Raw genomic sequence first — 19,218 nt, 5'->3', positions numbered from 1 at the left:
CATGTGGATTTGTTTTTCTGGAGGAAATGTACTGTACTGAAAAGGAGTAAATCCATTACTGTGTCACTCACTGGAATGGAATGAATTGTTCATTCTGGTGTATAAACATGGTATGTCTTTGGTTCTAAAACTGAATCACACAGGCTTGGAAGTAGCAGCACCAGAAATACATCCTTAGCATCAGTGTGCTAGTAGTTTTGCAGTGAGATTTTGCCTAACTTTGGAAAACTGATTGAGTACAAAGCCAGGGTTTCTTAAGAGGGGACAAATTCGTCCCCAAGACAGAACGGATGAATCAGAAGTAGTGCTTGGACATAACTGAATTTTTAAAAATACCTGATATTGGTCTGGTCATTCAGGACAACTGGAACTGTTTGAAAAAGTCATTGTTGCATACCGGCTTTTCTCTGAGATGCCTAATAAAGTGAACTGAAACTAATTTCAAAGCCATTGATCGAGGGGAATGAGGGAATGGGAGCCGGGCTTGCTGCGCTGCCGAAGTGTTTGCAGGATGCAGGTCAGTGCTGTTGCATTCCAGGCGCTGTGCCGGTGTCCTTTCCCGCAGGGCTTCCCCGCCCGCGGCAGTGACCGAATCATCGCTGCCGTGGCGAAATTTCACCTCCCCTTTTCTTGGGATGCTGCTGATGCTTGGAGCCCATATCCGAGGAGGTTTGGGCTACTTTGGGGTAATCACTGTATTTCGGACCCAGGGCTACAAACATGCACCCGGGAGCCTTTTCACTGCAATTTTGAAGTCTCCGATTCGGCTGCCGGGGTTTGTGAAAGGCGAGAGAGACTCCGTGCGGCGTGTAAGCGCCCGGCTTTTCCGGCGGGGCTGCGGGGGCCGCCGGGGCAGTGCGGGCAGGGAGCAATCGGGAATCCCGCTTCCCCATTCCAACGATGTGCCCCCGAAGCGTGGCAGGGATTGCCCCCGCCCCCGGCGGCAGGTGGGGCGCGGGCACCCTGGAGACGCGCGGGGGCCGGGCCCGCTGGGCCGGCCGTGCGCGGTGAAACTGCTCCGGGGAGACGCAGCCCGGCCCCGCGCCTCTCCTGGGAAAGCGCATCGTTTCCGTGGAGCCGCCGAGCCCCTGGTGTTTATTTCGCCTCTTAGAGCGTTCTTGTTTGTGATAAAAGTTACTTCAGCGCGTGAACCATTAGGTACAGCGCTCCCCTCTGTGCCTTCAGGTGGGAGGATTTCCCTTTCAGGGGAGCCTGCGGGCCGTGCGAGGGCGTTCCGCGGGGGGAGCGGCCGTGCCCACCCGAGCAGGCCTTGCGGCCGTGCCGCCGCTCCCGAAAGGAGCGGGCGCTTGGGGATTGAAACACTGTATGTAGTTGGAAATGCGGTCATCATCTGTGGGGGGTGGTTTGGCAAAGGAGCGTCCGAATGCTGGGAACTAAATAGTGGGCTTCAGGTTCAAAGGGGGCTGGGAAGAAGGAGAAGCCCGGAGAGCAGGAGATGGCATGAAGACGAAGTGTCGCTCTGCAGCTCTCGGAGGCTGGCTGTGTGTCGGGAGTGCCTTTGCGTCTTCGTGAAATCTCCTGTTAACAGAGCGTGGTGCGGAGGAGAGCCAGCAGCTCTAAGTGAAGAGTAGAAAGGTTTGATATTTCGAAGGGGTAGCAAGTTAGTAATGCTCGTATGAGAGGGTATGAAGAAGTTGTAAGGGAAAGAGGGAGTTAAGACTGATACAAAGACGTACATTTGAACAGGAATCTTGTTAAGCATTAGAAAGAAAAGGCTGAAATTAAAAAATGGTGAAAAAGGGAAGCCAGCAACATTTCATAGCTTACCGAAGATAATACTCAAATTCTTGCTAATACAATAACGTGTTTTTTCCAGAAATACTTATATAAAAAATATGCTTTTCTCAGTAGCTTTTCTGTTTTACAGTTTGTTCTGAAAGCTGTCATTGAACTTGCATGGATTTGGAAGTGAAAGGAATTGCTGCTTCCCTTCGAAGGCAGGCTGAGCTGTCCTGGAGGGGAAAGAAATGTCAGGTATGCTAATGGAAGGCTTATGGTTGTTTTCCTTCCTTACTTTGACATTTTAACAAATATTTTAATCATACTTCAGAAGATTATTAGTTTGAGGTTATAATCCATTCTATAGAGAAGAAAACTTTTAAAGAAATTTTTGTCGGAAAGGGATAGTTTAATATGACTTCTCAAATGACGGTGAGAAATTCCAATAAAAACAGTTGTCCTAAAATAACTGATACTCTAAGTAGTTAATTGGGACGTGGAGATTTTAAGAATGAACTAGTACTTGCAATTAAGAACAACAGAGGCTTGAATGCATACTGTGTGCTGTCTCAGGCTGTTGGTGAAATTGGTAACAGGTGTATCTGGTTTTGTTTTTCAAAACAGCAGGAAAGTAAAGCAACCCCAAAAACATAATTTGAAAAGGCATGATTTCAGACTGACAGGTAAAATGAATCAGTGCTCAGAATGAAGGGGCATTTTGTTTTCTGGGTATTCCTAATATGCTTTGACATAAGGCAGGTATGCAACCCCTGCAAGATCACTAGGCTAACTTTTAAAAGTCAGTTCAAATAGGATCTTGGATTCTGAGGGCCATTGCTTTTCTTATAGCTAAGGTAAATATTAATATTGTAGTTAACAGTTGATTTTTCTCACAGATACTATGAACTTTATGTCCATGAACTAAAGTTAATTGCTAATCCTCCCTCAGCCCCCAAGCACCTATTTAACTTCCTTATTGGTTGGATGACCCCATCAGGAATTCTTGGAGTTTGACTGCCAAGTTGCTTTTTTTTCCACTTTCGTTTGGAATGTAAAAGGACCTTTTGTAAATGTTATCAATTTTTTTAATGTTAACTTTTAACCATTTTTTTGAAATATAAATACCTGTGTACAACGAGAACATTTGGGGCATTTATTGTAGGTTGTAAAAGAAAAGAATGTCAATTTTTCTCTAATCTCTCATCCCTTTTCTTTCTTCTTTCTTGTGCAAGTAAGTTTACAAATTTAGACTCCCTAGTCCGTGTGATTCTTGTTAGTTTGAAGAAATAAATCTTAAATTAAAGTTAAATTGAAACTCTGTGTTTCACCCCAGTCTTCAGGATGATATTTGTTTGCTTTCTTCCTAATTTGATGACTTCTGGAAAAGGAATTACATTAAGGCTATAACATCTACATTGTGGTCTGTTCTTCAACTCATCACAGTTTTGATGGTACAGAAAAAATGCAAACTTGAGATTTAATGCATTGTATTTAGTCGTAAGAATGAAGACTGAATTGTGTTTATCCTCTTCACGGTTTTACGTACATGACCACATGGTGGCAGTGTCATTACGTGCGACCTTAATTGCAGAGAAACTCTCTTAAACCTGAATACGCTGAATAATGTTTTGAGGGCATTTGAGTAGTGTTGCTGAACTTTTTCGGGAGCAGGCCACAAGGGTGTATGGAAAGAATGGAGTTACAGTTTTGTGAGTTATGTGGCTGCTCTCAAATCATGAAAGATATTTGGTCATCGCTGGGAAATAGCATGTCTACTCAGTTCAGGTTGTGATGCTGAGATCTCTGAGCTCAGAGGTGTGAAAAGAGATCTTGGCCCTGGTTTTGAACATTCCCGAACCACATTTTTTTTTCACATTGGGAGGCCTGTTTGGGGAGTTGTTACTGTGTGCTTGCCACTGTCAAGCAGCCTTCCCTGGGGATTTGCTGTGAGCTGTTTTCAGGAAGCCGTAGGGGGGTAGGTAGATGAAGCTTTGGCTCAAGTCTTTTTTTCTTGCCATATTCTTTCTCAGTTGAGTTTGGATATCTGTGAGGTACACAGCAAAATAAACAGTGTGAGCTGCCTAGTCATCATCATGTACTTCTATACTAAAGCTGAGATGAAACAGTTACGCCAAATATCAGGGGTTCTTTGGCGTCCGAGCTAGCTCCTTGTGAGCCAGCTGGTGGTTGGTAATGTAGTTTTGGTTTAAGAGTGGGTTCTCAGGCAACAAGGACAATGTGACTTAAAGCCAGCCCTATGAGCAATGATGGTACAAAGTCTCAGGAACATGGATTATTTTTTTAATGTATTATTAATAGCTGCTGTGGATGCTATCTGGATTCTTAATGGCTAGGAATCTTTCTGTCATGATGAATATTCAGTCTTCCAGTCTAATGATCTGTAAGAATCAGCTTTCAATGAGTTCTTTCTCTTCTTGTTCGTAGCAACTTCATCAAGTATGTCGGACAGATAGTTAGAGCCATTAGTTTTAAATATTCAAGGGGAAATTGAAAGAGAGAACTCTGTATTTTAATCCTTATCACCTAGATATGTAATCATGTGTCATTCTAGGGCTGGAGACCAGATACACGGGCTAGTCACAGTCCCCGCCCACCAGGGTAAGTCTACTTCTATTTCTGATCCCTTTGTTTAATTGTGCATTATTAACTCACTGCATTTGCATTTGTATTGATGTGCAACTCACTGTTCCATGAAATTTGTCATCATAGGTTTGTTTTCTGTGATTTGTTTTTGGAGTAGAATATTTGATACATTCTTTACATTGGAATTAAGTTGATTTACTTTTGGTTGAGCTTAACAGTGGAGTTGTAATCACAGAATGGGTAAGGTTTGAAGAGACCACAGTGGATCCAACCCACTGTTCTTTCTAGCCCAGCCTCTCTGCTCAAGCAGGGTCATCCTGGAGCACATGGCACAGGATTATGTCCAGATGGTTATGGAATATCTCCAGTGAGGGAGACTCCACAACCTCTCTGGACAATCAGTTCCAGTGTGTGGTCACCTGCACAGTAAAGACGTTCTTTCTCATATTCAGGTGGCACTTCTGTGCATCAGTTTCTGCCCATTGGTACTTGTCGTATTGCTTTGAACCACCAAGAAGAACCTGATTCCATCCTCTTGACATCCTCCTCAGAGAGTGTTGCTCAGAGCTTTCATATATATAAATTATTTTTCTTGAATAGTTTTAATATCTCTGTAAAAAGAGAAAAAACGCATTTTAACTATTGACCACTTTTTCAGGTATTGCAGTAAAAATTACAGAGAAACTGTTGAGAAAGGTTTTTACAAGCAACAGGAAATTTTGTTTGTGCTTTTAAAGTTAAAACCTTATTGATTTTAATATTATTATTCACGGACCATGTTTGATAGTTTGGGTGGTTTTGTTTACTGGAATGCCTTACAGCCAGTGTATCTTTCGACATTATTTTATAAGTATGTATGACCATTACCTTGGACTGTTCATACCAAAGTCAAAGAACTTCAATTTTTTTGTACTGTCAGTCATTATCTAATGAAAAAAAAGACTAAAAAATAAGGAGCTCTCTTATTCCAAGAAGTTATGATAGAGTTGCTTTGAAATATTGGTGGTAAAATATAATAAGTATGTGTTCATGGTACTCTGCAGTATGTCTGGAGTAAAGAAGGCATGGAGATGCTTTGATGAATTGGAGACGTTTTCATTTCTTTAAGCAGTACAAAGTACTGAAGTATAGTTGCCTTTCACTGTGTTAATCACTTACAAAAAATTTGGAAGGTTTGCATCCCAAGGAGGGATCACTTTGTTGCCTCTCTTGACTGATTACAAAGGAATGTTGACAGAGACCTCCTCTGGAAGACATGGGTAACAATCTTGTTGCAGCAGCTCCTGCTGGAGAGTGAAGAGAAGGCACAATGGCTGTGCTGGGAGCGAAGAAGGGTTCTTTTTGTAGTAGAGCCAGGGTACTCTGCTGCTGAGGAAGAGAAGAAACTCAGTGGCCAGTTGCTGAGCTGAAGCTGAAGGGGCTAATAGAGATTTGCCTCGCAGGCCATATCTAGCTGCAGGGAAATTTTTGTGAAGGAGATAATAATAACTAATTGGTAGTTTGCTTTTACTGTAATTAAAAATCAGAGATTGTATTGCTGTTAAAATCGTTTTAACTTCCTGCAGGGTGCCATGCCTAGATCTAGGAAAGCTGGGAGATTCTGATGGAGAGGTAATTATAAATTAATTCCGTGCTGAATAGTTTTTAGAATTCATGTGTTGCAGGAGTTTGTAAAAATACTGCTCTAAATGTAAACAGTTATGATTGCTTGTCATTTTTTTCCTGTAATTTTAGGATGGGGACTCTTACATACCATACAGTGGAAGCTGTCCTCATACGTGCCAGCTAGATTCATCTTCAGATTGGAGAACGTCATTACAAACGCCATGTGCACAGCATCAACATGTCAGTCTGTCACTACAAATATCTTTATAATATGCCCCTTTAGTAGTAATTTAGAAAACCCTACATACCTTTTTTAATACAAGTCCTCTCTTTTTTTCCTTCTGGTTAAACTCATATCTCCAGCTACTATTTGTCAAAAATATTTTTGGCAGAGTACTTTTTAATGAGAAGCCTCTAGGATATTTCAAAAAACTATTTTTTTACATACCTTAGCTTCTTTTTGTTGGTTGATACACTTAACCTTTTGTTATAATTATTTTTTAAGAGATGTACGAATAGCTATCTTTATTAACAATTTGTCAAAGGAACAGAAATATATAATACTTTTCAGATAGTAGGTAATTTTGGTTTGTCTTTTCAAACAAAGTGGAACTTTAAAATAAAGATAAGATTGGTAGCAGTCTGTAAGTCTATGATTGAAGACAAAACCCATGTTTACAAGCACTGAGTATTACTTCTATGGAAGAATAATTATTTCTGGTGAAAAGAAAACTTTTGGAGTTACTTGCAGACATTTCATAGGATTTTTCTTAAGGCTGTTGTCTAAACCAGAACTGTGACATAAACTTTGGAATTATGTTCAATTTGTCATAGCTCTTTTATTTGTTACAATTTCCGATCATATTAGCATTTCTTCCCCTGCATGACTAAGAAACTTAATCACCACTAATCTTAAGTTCTTTATAAGGAAAATCAGTAGTCCAGATGCTAACATTTTGGTTTATACTACAGTAAAGCATTGTTCAGGATCAATATCTGCTGTAACAATTTGAGGAATTAATCTGATTACTCAGTTCTTACAGTTCCCTGAATGAAGGAAAAATTTTCATTTGAACTCTTATATTTAAAGTAAATTTGAAAAAATGAATATGACAGGTTTTTATTTGATCACGATACATATTAATTTGTTTTTGCTTAAACAGGTGTCTAGACAATTTTGTCATAACAACATGAAGGTAAAGTAGCTGAAAAAATATAGACTGTCAGAAAACATTAGCAGTTCAGTACTATGGTATATGCTCTGAAAATGTATTGTGTTTTAATGTCTTTTATGTGACAGGAACTAGCTTATTGGAGAAACTTTTTAATCTGCAGTCAGTATTTTGAGTGTTTCATATGTGATAACTAGCGGGAAAATGCTGAAGTACTACAAACAGTACTCTGCTTGTATATATTTTCTGCTATTATATATTCAAGAGATTTGATACATAGAACTTTAATTGAGAAAGAACGCTACCTGCATGGTTATTTTTTGTCATAATCATGCACCGTATATAATCATGGCAAAAGTCTCACGAGTAGTAATATGTTTTTGATTTGAGTGTCTCATGGTTTAACCCCAGCCAGCAACTAAGTGCCACTCACTCTCTGCCCCACCAGGGGGACTGGGGAGAGATTGGAAGAGTAAAAGTGAAAAAACACTCCTGAATTGAGATAAAGACAGTTGAATATGGAACTCAAAGGCACAAAACCAAACCACAACAAGGAATTAATTCACTGCTTCCCGTGGGCGGGCAGGTGTTCAGCCATCTCCAGGAGGGCAGGGCCCCATCACATGTGGCAGTCACTTGGGAAGACAAACACCATCGCTCCAAACATCCCCCCCTTCCTCCTTCTACCTATTTTGTATGCTGAGCATGATGTCATATGATACGTATTATCCCTTTGGTCAGTTGGAGTCAGCTCCTATCTGTGTCCCCTCCCAGTTTCCCATGCACCCCCAGCCTCCTCACTGGTGCGGTGGTACAAGAGGCAGAAAGGGCCTTGGCTCCGTGTAAGCGCTGCTCAGCAATAACAAAAACATCACTGCATTATCATCAGTGTTCAGCATAAATTCAAAACATAATTCCATACTAGCCACTGTGAAGACAGTTAACTCTACCTCAGCCAAAACTAGCACAGGATGCAGGAAATAACAATTTTCTCTCTTTTTGGAAGAATTTAAAAATATACCTATTAAAAATCCATTATTTTAAAAATATTTAACATATGTAAACCTAAGACATATTCTAATGAGTGTTTAAAAAAAAAACAACCCAGAAGTGTAACTAGAGGGAAAACCAATTTTGAATTAATTTGTACCTAACCTGTGCCCCTTCAAACAAGTAATACAGTTACTTGCAAGGCTGGACTCCAGATTGGCTGGAGTTTTGTGTGAATCTGCCAAGATCACAATTTTGTATCCTTCCTTGTAAAGCCAAATAGCTTCTCAACTTGAAAAAAAAAATTACATTTAAATAAAAACTCTAATGGCTATGTGTTTTTTGGTCCTTTTTAAATGATGGACTAAAAATGCATTACTTTGTAGAATGTGTGCCCGACATAGGTATTTCTGCATGTCTTAACTGTAACCATGGAACTACATATAGATTGTTTTCCTCTGTATTGCATTATAAATGTGCAGTGCAAACATACTTGAGTTGCTATAACCTTTTTAGGTCTGGATACTTAAAATTTCACTGCTTGCTTTACCATTTCTTTTAAAAACAAAGTTCATAACAGTTCCGTCTGGCTGCAGGAGTGCTAGCAGAAGGTTGGCATGGTTTTGTCTGTTTCTCAGGGTCTTTTTCCCTTTCTTCCTGCTTTCCTTTATCTCCTTTTGCTTTCTTTCTGCCTTCATTTTGTCTTAAATACTGAGTGCTCAATATGCTGGAATGTATCTTCTGTTCACTTACCCTTTTTTGCACTCTGTCTCTCTTTTTTTGGCTGACTTGCTCCCCACTTCTGTTTTGCTGAGATTTTCAAGCTGTTCTAGAACATTTTAATGTATTCCTCAGAGCAGCCTTTATTTCTGCATTGCTTGCTTCTGGGGCCCTGACTGAGGTTTCCTTTAGCAAGATACATTTCAGCTTCTTCAATAATTGTGTAGGTAGACCTTCCCAAAATAGGTCACTTTTGGAAGAATAATTTAAATATAGTCTTATCATTTAGGAATTAAACAGTTAAAGGATGTGAATCCTCTCTTGAAAAGAGAAAGTTGGCCTTTCAAAAACATAAATCTTTAGGGGTTTTGAGAAATGGCTTTCTAGAGCAGGACTGTTACAGTGCTGTTGCAAGTCGAGATGCTAGATATGGTCACCTTATTTCTGTTGGCACTGAAGGAATATAACTTAAACATTGAAGGTGTTAATTATTGAGGGAGAGAAAAAAGAATGGCATCTTGGCCTTCTGACACTGCTGATGTTTCTATTGATCCCAGCCTCCACTGTGTGGAGCCCTGAAATGGTTGTGAAGGTACTTGGTCTTTTCAGCTGCTCTTGTTCCAGGGAACAAAGTCCCTGTGCTCATACTCATTTGCCATACAAGAATGTTAGAACTTCTGACTGAAAAACATCCATTTGCCCATTTACAGCCATCCAAAGTCAAATGTCAGAATTTCCACTTCAGTGATCTGTAGCATCATGTTATAGGGTGGAATCACTGAATTTGGCTTCTTTCTCTAATGAAAAAACTAAGTAAAACCACTTGACTGCATGTTTTTTATATTTAAAAATGGTAGAATTTGAAAAACTCAGTGAAAATTAAGCTTGAATATGCAGTCATGCAGTCATGTTTGCATTTCTTCTTAATTAGAAGCATTGTGTCAAGAAGTTTCCGAAGTTATATTGGATAGGAATTATAATAATGCTATTCTCATTCAATAGATCAATAAGAGACTTCTATATTGATTACTCTTTACTTTGACATTCCGTTTTGGAACAGAAGACAAGATCAGAAAATCTGCCATGCCCAACAGACAGATACAAAATGAAGCATCGTCAGTGTGAACCAGATATGAAGGAAGAATATAAACAGTATCCTCAGAAAATTGCAGAAAAGAGCAAGGACCACCTCCAGTGTCCAGACGCTTCAGTAAAGGTAGCTGGCAAAGTAGTAATTGCATTTTTAAATAGCAAATGCACATTAGTATTTAATTACACTGTTTGGAGAGGTTTGCATGTGTGTGTATTTGCATGTGTGTAATTTCTTCCATGTTTTTATTGTAAAGAAATAAAAATGTGTATTTTCAGTCTATAATGTTGAAGAGGAAATAAAACATAGGAAGCTTGTTTCAGTTGTTCCAGAGCAAGAAAGTGAGGTGCTCTGAGAATTTAAGTATGTTTGTATTCTCTGGTAAGAAAAGTAACATATTGACCTCATAGGGCACCCATAGCCTGAGCATGACTGTTAGGGAAGAATTTACAGCCTAGTAAGATGATAGACAGTGGGAAGATCTTGTTAATATTAATTAAAGCTTTTTTATTTTTTAAATATAGAATTATTATAGTTATTATTTTATTAAATTGTGACTGGATATAGGACTTTAAAAAGGAGAAATGAAAGATCTAATCTGTCCCTGAGGGAACTATTAACACTGAAAATGGAAAGGAATATGGGGTTAAAATAATGAAAGATATTATCTATACTTTTTGCTTTGATGTTGTATAAGATACGCTACAGTTGGACTGCAAGCTGTATTAATTCTGCCAGGTTTATTTTGTGTTTTTAAATTAAAACTAAGATGCAAAGAACAGAAGATCAGTGAAGAGAAACTGGAAAACAAAGGGGTGAAAAAACCCAACTTTCCTCTTACTCAGAAAGGTATTGCAGAGAAGGGTGGTTGAACAGGGAAAGACACATCACTGTAGGTGTGAGGAAGCAGGAAACTAAAATAAGCAATAGCTGTGAGGACTGGCCAAATGCTGAACTCTGCTGTGAGGGTAGATGACCATTTAAGAATCTTAATGGGAAGTAAAGTATGCAGATGTTGAGGGAACATATTGTGCTCATTGCTTTTCAGAGAAAAGATTTGTGGTGAATAACAATGAGTTTACTGATTTTATTTGCTTAACATTCAGTGGAATGAAAAGGGAAGGTCTTACATAAGACAAAGATTATTTTTCACATATTGTTGTTATTGTTTTACACATATGGTTGATAGCTTTAAAAGAGCTTTGTCCTCTCAGAGTCAGGCTTCTAGTGTTCAGAAAAATTGTAGAACCTGCAAAACCCTATAAATATTCCATGAATAAGAAGTGAATGAAAAAAGGATCTGTTATTCTGTGGTCTAGTTTTATGTTTGGAGGCAGATGAGAGCAGCCAAGTTAATCTGAAAATGAAGAAATAGACGGCAAGTGCATATACTGGGAGAGAAAAAGCAGGGCTGGCTTTTTCTGGTGATTTCGGGTTCCAGAAAGATTCTTGCTAAGCACTAAAAGTATGTGTACCAGTTCTTATCACAGATTTTAATATAATGTCTATCACAACAATTTTTTGTGTTAGACATTATCACCCCCTGGCTAGATTAATGAATCAAAACCTCTTTAGATTGCAATGCACTAATTTTAATTGATTAGTGGAAGTTGTAATAATTTTTCTTTTCTGGAAAGAAGCCGCTTTTGGAGGAGCACTGCTAACAAACCTACTATTTCGATTTCATTCCCTTGTTACCTCCTTCCTGACTTCTGTAAACAATCTCCTTTGTCTATTTTCTTCGTATTCTTCATGTAGGAGATATTTCTGTTATACCTTGAGACTGATTTACAAGTCTCTTAGAACCGTGCAGCAGCATGCTTTGACTTTTCCCTGTCTAGATTATATATTACTTCTTCGCTGGTCACAAAGCAGCCTCACTGCCTAACAGCAAATCCACCACTTTCTCTTGGCTTTTCTTGAGCAGAACTGAAAAAGGATGAACTCCTGTCTTCTCAGAGGTACTACAGTCTGCTTTCTCTGTCTTGTTGCTGTTTTTTCATAAAGCTTGTAGGGACACAGAAGTTTTGAGCTTTTTTTTTAAATTTATTTCAGTGTAAATGAAAACTGGTAAATATTTGAAAGAGATAAGGAAAGACTAGAGAGCAAGATGTATAAGTTCAGTTTCTGTTGAAAGCTGTGCTTAAAAAATTCTTTAGTAACTAGCGTGAAGTAGAAGTAGATACTTTAAAGAAGAAAGAGAAGGACTTTTAAATGAACTGTTGAGGAAAAGGTGTGTGTGGGTTTTTGTTTTTTTTATAATTCGTTAAATTTGATTTCTGAAAATATTGTATTTTTTGTGTAGAGTACACAGCTTGAAGGTGGAAATAATGATGATCTTGTAGCTCTTGATGAGAAAGCTCTCCTGCAACAATGCTACACAAACAAGCCCTGTAATATGCAGCACAGTATAAGGAAATGGGAAGCTGTAAGTATTTTGGTTGGTATTGTGCTGTTAACAGTCTAGATGTGGAGAATGACTTCCCAGATATTCAACAGAAGTTATGCCTTTGGTGATTTGGTTCTAATATGTAATTGCAACAATTGAAATCATGTGAGTTTAAACATTTCTTTCGATGGGAACTGAACTGAGCAATCCAGTGAGCATTTTTTAAATCTTATCTGCAATGCTTTTATTTTATGCAGTAATGTATATAACTGAGAATGAAAATTATGAATAATAAATACAGATATGTTCATACAACTAAGAATAACTGTGTGATTTGACTGAACCTGAGCACAGTGTTACACTCAGTGCCAGGAAGTGGACTTTGATGATCCTTGTGGATGTCTCCCAGCTCAGGATATTCTGTGATTTCCTCTGATCTGTGGCTTTTAGCTGAGCCTGCATTCCATGATCCAAGGATTCCATGATTCCATCAGCTCTGATGTTAGTATTAAATTGAGTCAGCAATGGCTTTGACCAAGTCTTCAATCTCCAGGGATGGAGCTTCTACAGCATCTCTAGGCAACATCTTCATGTCATACACTACTCTCCTTGAGAAATTCTTCCTGTTCTCCATACCAAGCCTCCCAAGGCTCAATGTGTAACCTTCACTTCCTTTTATACTGTTGTCTACTGTCAAAAAAAGTTTGGTTATGTCTTCTTTGTAACTTTTTTTTTTTGTCACAGGATGTTTTCAGAATGCCTCATAGCTGCCGTTTTTGCAAACTAAAAAAAAAAAACCCAAGCTCCGTTAGTCTCTCATTTCAATTGCTTTGGCTCTGATCCTCTATCATTCCTATGTACCCAATGTGTTTCTTTAATTTCTTACACATTTCTTACATTCTACTCTTTTTAGGACTGAGCTATTAGGATTTCTTGCCCATCTAAGGCTAGCTCTTGAATTTAGGATCATTTACAATGATGAAGAACCTTGATTTGATCTTGCCTGATTCAGTATTTGCATATGCAAAGTGATAGCTTTCATAACTGGTTTTTGAAAGTGTTGTTGAGCAGAGTTGTACATTCTTTCTCATGGAATATTAATCCATGAGAAAATTTATGATGTTTTTAAAGTAAATAATAATTTTATTTTGTTTGCTTATGACCGTGCACTGAAATTTGCATCATTGCAAGTCTTTATTTGATTTCTGGTCTTGTCAAAATGAATGCAGATGTTTCACTACTGAGGTCAGTATTCATTTTCATGGTAAGAAATCTTTTGAGAAAGTACTTTTCTGAAGAATTTGAAGAAGCTGTTATTTTTAAAATAAAGTTAAAATCTGTACTATAGGCTGAAGATAATGAAAAAAAGTCTTGAAGCATCACTAGAGTAACTACTTAGTATAAAGTCAAATAAGATGAAAATAATGAGAAAGGGACCAGTGCAGGACCACAAAATAGCAGGTTCTCTGAAACTGGCATCTCTAAAAAGAAGTCAGGAGGTGTCTGAGCAAGGTGTGACTGGGACCTTTAGAAGCCCTTTTGTTATTGATTAGCACTCATGGTTACATAGGTTGGTTCACTTTTTCTGGGAGCATATCTAAGGTTCTCCCATGTTCGTATTTCTGATGGTGGTAGGAATAATGGAAAAATTCAGCAAAAGTAACTGCATGCATATTAATTCCATTGTGTAAATGTTGCCTCAGTTGCTGCCATTTGATTTTAAAGTGCTTTAAAATTTTGCTTAAGAATACACAATGTTAACATGTCCTTTTACTGTAATCATTACCAAAAAGTCAAATGTTAAAGTAGTAATCTCTTAATTTTTCTATAATTTGAGATGAAAGTTTAAAGTACATGTGTAATTACCAATAGATGGTGATTACTTTTGAAAATAGATAATTCAATAACCTTTGAAAAAGGATGGTTTTCTCTGAATTGTCATATTTAGGGAGCACCAGTTACTGCTTTCTAATCAGTGAGAGTTGCTGCAAGTTCAATATTTGCCTCTGCCTTCTGCATTTTTGTAAATTCATAGTAGAGCTTTTGTCTAAGAGCTGAATGGAGGATGTTCCATGGAAAAGTACATTTAGTGACCTAGTATTCATTGAAATTCAAGGTGTAAGCTTTCTTTTTCTTTTTTTCTTCTTTGTTTTTCCTATTTTTAAAAAAAAATCAGATTCTTTCCAGCATGCTAACTTGTTTGGGCCTATAAGCCAAGGTCCATGGAATATATTGTTTTAGAAATACTGCTCTGTATTATCCCTATGTCCTCCTTTACATCATGCTTTTTAATATATCTGTTGTGACAGTTAATGGGCAGAATCAGTAACTCAGAATAAAGCCCCCTGTAGTTCTGATAGGTACAAAAATGAAATATGAAAACAAACTAAAAAGCCCCCTATCTCCTGTAATTCAGAAATCTTTTAAGGCCTAAAATCAGTTTGGAATAACCAACAGCTGGTCTGGTGTTACATTAGTTATTTGGGTTTTTTGGATTTTTTTTTTTTTGACTAGTGCCAAGCAGTATTTATTTTGAATTATGTGAATTCTACCCATAAAATCTCTGTTGATTTGGGAATTATCTGTTACGAGTACCTGTGTCTGGGAACAACCTTTCAGTTCTTGATCGGTGGAAAGACTTGATCTCTCTAGAATTTGGTTTGCACACAAAAATTGTGCAGGAAAAATTACCAGTTGGAAAACATCTTAATTCTTTAGTTTCAGAATACCTAAAAAATATCAGGAAGGTTGCATAAACCCCCGAAGTAACAATAATCTCTGTTTTCTTATATGTATAAAAATTGTTTTTTGGATTTCTGAACTTTTTGATTTCTGAACTTTTTTGCTGCACTTGAATTTGCCTTTTGGAAAAAAAAGGCAAATTCAAGTGCAGCAGAAAAGTTCAGGAATCTGGAAGATAAAACAGAGGTGCCGAGGTCTGGTTGTTGCTGGTGGCCTCTATAGTGTTTTGGGGCATCCCCTTGTGGTTTGGTTTCTTTCTGTGTACGGGGTGATGATCAACATCTGCACATTTCATAGTGAACGGCACAAGGTTATGGTTCAGTGTTACTTTAATAAAAATAATAAGTTCATGTTAAATCCCCTTCCCCCTTAGGATGATATTTCCTGAAAGGCTTTTCAGATTGGCCTGTCTCAGCAGAAAATTATTGTGGCATGCAGGAGAGAAAAATCTTGCACTGAGACTAAGTCTTAAAAGAATTTTTTTGACTAAATATTGCTAGAGGTAAAGTTTCATTCTTAGAGTTGGAATCTGTGTCAACCATGAAACCTGGAATAGTGTGAGTTTCCTCAGGCTCTATTGTACTTATATAATACCTTGGAAACAATACAGAAATAAGGATGCTTTCTGTCAGTTGAAATAATAGAATTCTCATATTTATTGACAACTAACATGCATAGACAAATTTAGTGTGTAGCAGAGAATATTAATGTATATTTGTTGTGCAAATAGAACTCTATTAAAAAAAGATGGGAAAAATATTAATTGTGACATTGGTGAGATTGTGATCTCTGAATGGTTAAAGAGTAATTTATTATTTGAATAGTCTGGTGTTATATGTTTCGTTTGCTCTCAGTCGGTTTTTCATTGCAGGAGGATGTTGCTGCAGAAAGGAGAAAACAGGCTGTAGTAGAACAAGTGATGGTGGATCAGCTGTGTAGGTAAGTGAATTTATGATGTGAAATTGCATTTTTCCCTACACAAGAATTTGGATCTGTGTGTGGGTTTTCTTGCTTAAGAGGTGTTTTGGTCATCTTGTTCCAAGTCTTATGCACTCATATGTAGTAGTATTCTTTGCAAAAATTCTTTAAATGTAAAGTCTTTTTAATGTTACTTAAGATATCACTAGTAAGTGCTACATATATGTTAATTTTTTTCTGAGAATAATTTTTAATTTTATACTTGAACCTATTTAACGGGATTTACAATAGCACTAGCTCCTGCACTGCAACAAAATATATGGATGCCTGATGTTACAAAATATGATTCTTCAGTATTTATTGTCCTTTCTTAGAATCTTAGCTTTATTAATACTCCTTTAATAATGCTGACATAACATCTTTCAGGCATAAAGGAGTATTATATCAGTGTTGGGCAGGTAGGAAAAAAAGACACTGATAAATCAAGTTGATAAAAATTGTACAGTAAGGCTCTCCTAAATTCATTACTATCCCTTTAGCTACAAGAAAGCTTCTGTATGGAAAGATCCTCCTATTTTAAGCAGGCTTTAGTAATTCAGGGCTTTATGCAAGCTGTCTAGTTACGACAATATAGGAAGATGCAAGCTAGTTTAATATAGTTTCACTTTATTCTTGCTAAGAATTATCTGTGGGTACATCTACAGTATGTTGCATTCTATGCCTGTTTTACAGTCTCTGTAGTCATCTGCATTGGTATTTTAGCCCATCATATCTTAAAACTTTGAGGTTGAAATGTTGTCGCACTTCACCATTTTATTTTTTCTTTGTTTCTGTTATGATGACTATTTAAATGACCTATATTGTTTAAAAGTCTGTTAATGCCTTTATGCTATTAAAAGCTGAGATAACAGGAAGGTTGCCTGAGGGAAACAAGACTGTCATGAAACATGATGATAAATTACAAGTGTCATTGTAGTAGGATTAAAATTAGGCAACTATTCAGTGTAGAAATCCCCAGTTTTCAAATAAATGCTTGGCCTGTGTCATACCTCTTTAAAGATTGTTACAGAGATGATTTTAAAAATACCCTCATTATGTTGAAGTGTTTCAGTACTACTGATGTTGCATTAAATGTACAGCTTTGTGCATTTTAGATCCAGAATGCCATTCTGTGTTTAACCTCCTTCAGCTGCTTTGCCTTATTTTTCCCATGCATTCCTTCTACTCTGAACCCTCTACTGATAATGTCAAACCAATATTCAGTAGTGCTACAGTTGCATCAGGATGAAGTTCTAATTTAAAAAATCCCCCTTTCATGTTCCAAGTATAACTGTGCCAGTATGACCAAACAAATGGGTATCAGATAGCAGGATGTTAATTGGAGAAGAGTAGTTCAAAACTGTTGAATAAAAAAAACTATTAAAGGAAACACAAAGGTGTTTTGAATAATTTTTTTTTTTAGTAGAGCCAATTTTGCACTTAAATCAGCGTAACTGATGTGTGCAAAGATGGATCTGTATAGATCAGAGAGCAAGTGTAGGAAACCATAATAGCTGTGCAAAATTATTTTTTTCCTTCTCATAACTATTTCAATAGTATAACAGGCATCTAATTTATTTTTAAAATGTCGTTTCTTTACTTGCGGAACTGATAGAGAAAATATCAAAATGTTCAAAACCCATTTCATCTATTTCTTTTCTGCTGGATGGGACTTTGAGATCCTATCAGCTCTGTAGTCAGTGCTTTGAGGGAGGAATTGCCAGTGTTTTTGTTGGATGACAGATTGGATGGGGCTCTTAGCAACCTGATCTAGTGAAAGGTGTCCTTACCCACAGCAGGGGGTTAGAACTAAATGGTCTTTAAGGTCCCTTCCAACCCAGGCCATTCTATGATTCTTTGATGATGTCACTGCCAGTATTAGAAAACTGCTGTCACTGATCTTGATGGGAGCCATGAATAAAGAATATCACTGATGGAATATTTACAGAAATAGTGGAAATCACAAAAAAACCCCACAAACCTTCATAATACTAAGATTTTTTTTTATATCAAAATGTATAAAATATACTTCAAATAATACATATATACATGTAAAGTTATTACATAGTAGTGCACTGCCGGAATATTATTGCATATATTTGATTTTAAGTAATAAGCTTAAGAATTTGTAAAAACAAACAAAAATTGAAATCCACAAATTTATGCAAGCTTAATGGATAATTCTGAGATTTTATTGCTGTGTTATTCTTTGGTGTTTTCTTTCCTGAGTAAAAATATGTAAGACCTGAAATTGAAACATACTGATGGTCAGAGGGCTTCTCCCTGCCCTTTGTGGTCAGAGCTGTTATAAGTGACCCAGAGCAGTCTACGTGTTCTGATGTTTGCAAGGAAGCTCAAGGACTTCTGGGACTTGGGACAGCACCAGTGCATTTTAGAAAAAGAACACTTCATGAAACGAAGTAAGTTTATAGAAATTCATTTCTCTGCTGGTTTGTTTGGGTTTTTTTTTTTTGGCTCTGTGAAGTTTGTTTGCCTTTCCAGATATTTTATTTCTGGCTAGGATCCACCAGCTTCCTGTGAGGCCTTTTTTTATAGCCTTCCTGTGCTTATTATTGCCTAGTGGGACCTTTTTATGTGGATTCTTTGTGTATAATGATTGATTCATAGAGTTTGCAAAACCTGGGAGAACATTCTTAAGCTTATATTGATATTATTCATCACGAGGTTTTGCCAGCCTTTTCCAAGCAAGTTGGATGCTTGCAATCCTGTCATATCCTTTTAGAGATTCCTATCCTGAGGTGCATAAATTGCATAAATATGCATCTGTAAATGCTAAATATAATCTTGCTTTTCTTTCGTGTTATGATTTCTGCTGCAATAATTAACCCTATTGGCATTTAAATTACATTCCTGGACTGTGAGCATTGAAACAGTAGCTGCAAGGGCTTAAGAAAAAATAAAAAACCACTGTCATCTGTAAAATGCAGTGAATCTGCATGTCTGAGTTTTGTTCTGTAAATTTTTCTCAACATTCAGGCAAGCATCTTTGCTTTGTGCATTTTAACATCATTTTCCAAAGTCCTTCTCATCGAATGCCATCTTTGTTATCTTAAAAAAAGAAGAAAGACAACAAAACCAATCTCTCAATCTCTTACTCCCATCACATGGACAAATCTCCATTTCTGGAACTAATAATAGGGCCAATATAAAATATTTAGGTGGGTAAAGAAGCCTTAGTCTGGGTATTT

General features: G+C 37.3%; 1 protein-coding gene across 1 annotated transcript in view; it reads left to right on the top strand.

Annotated features, from left to right (window-relative positions):
- Positions 1-1,240: 1,240 nt before the first annotated feature.
- Positions 1,241-19,218, top strand: part of CAPS2 (calcyphosine 2) — a 32,739-nt gene continuing 14,761 nt past the window's right edge. Inside the window, 10 exon segments of the mRNA XM_027886796.1 lie at positions 1,241-1,324; positions 1,889-1,995; positions 4,313-4,359; positions 5,910-5,955; positions 6,079-6,189; positions 7,113-7,145; positions 9,892-10,047; positions 12,227-12,349; positions 15,924-15,991; positions 18,310-18,429. Coding sequence (XP_027742597.1) covers positions 1,918-1,995; positions 4,313-4,359; positions 5,910-5,955; positions 6,079-6,189; positions 7,113-7,145; positions 9,892-10,047; positions 12,227-12,349; positions 15,924-15,991; positions 18,310-18,429 — 782 coding nt within the window. The 5' untranslated portion in view covers positions 1,241-1,324; positions 1,889-1,917.

Source organism: Empidonax traillii, unplaced genomic scaffold (assembly GCF_003031625.1).
Source record: "Empidonax traillii isolate 1590-97213 ecotype Southwest subspecies unplaced genomic scaffold, ASM303162v1 scaffold195:size1760703, whole genome shotgun sequence".
NCBI lineage: Eukaryota > Metazoa > Chordata > Aves > Passeriformes > Tyrannidae > Empidonax > Empidonax traillii.
The sequence above is the reverse complement of the archived record's forward strand: the minus strand, read 5'-3'. Positions and strand labels throughout refer to the sequence as shown.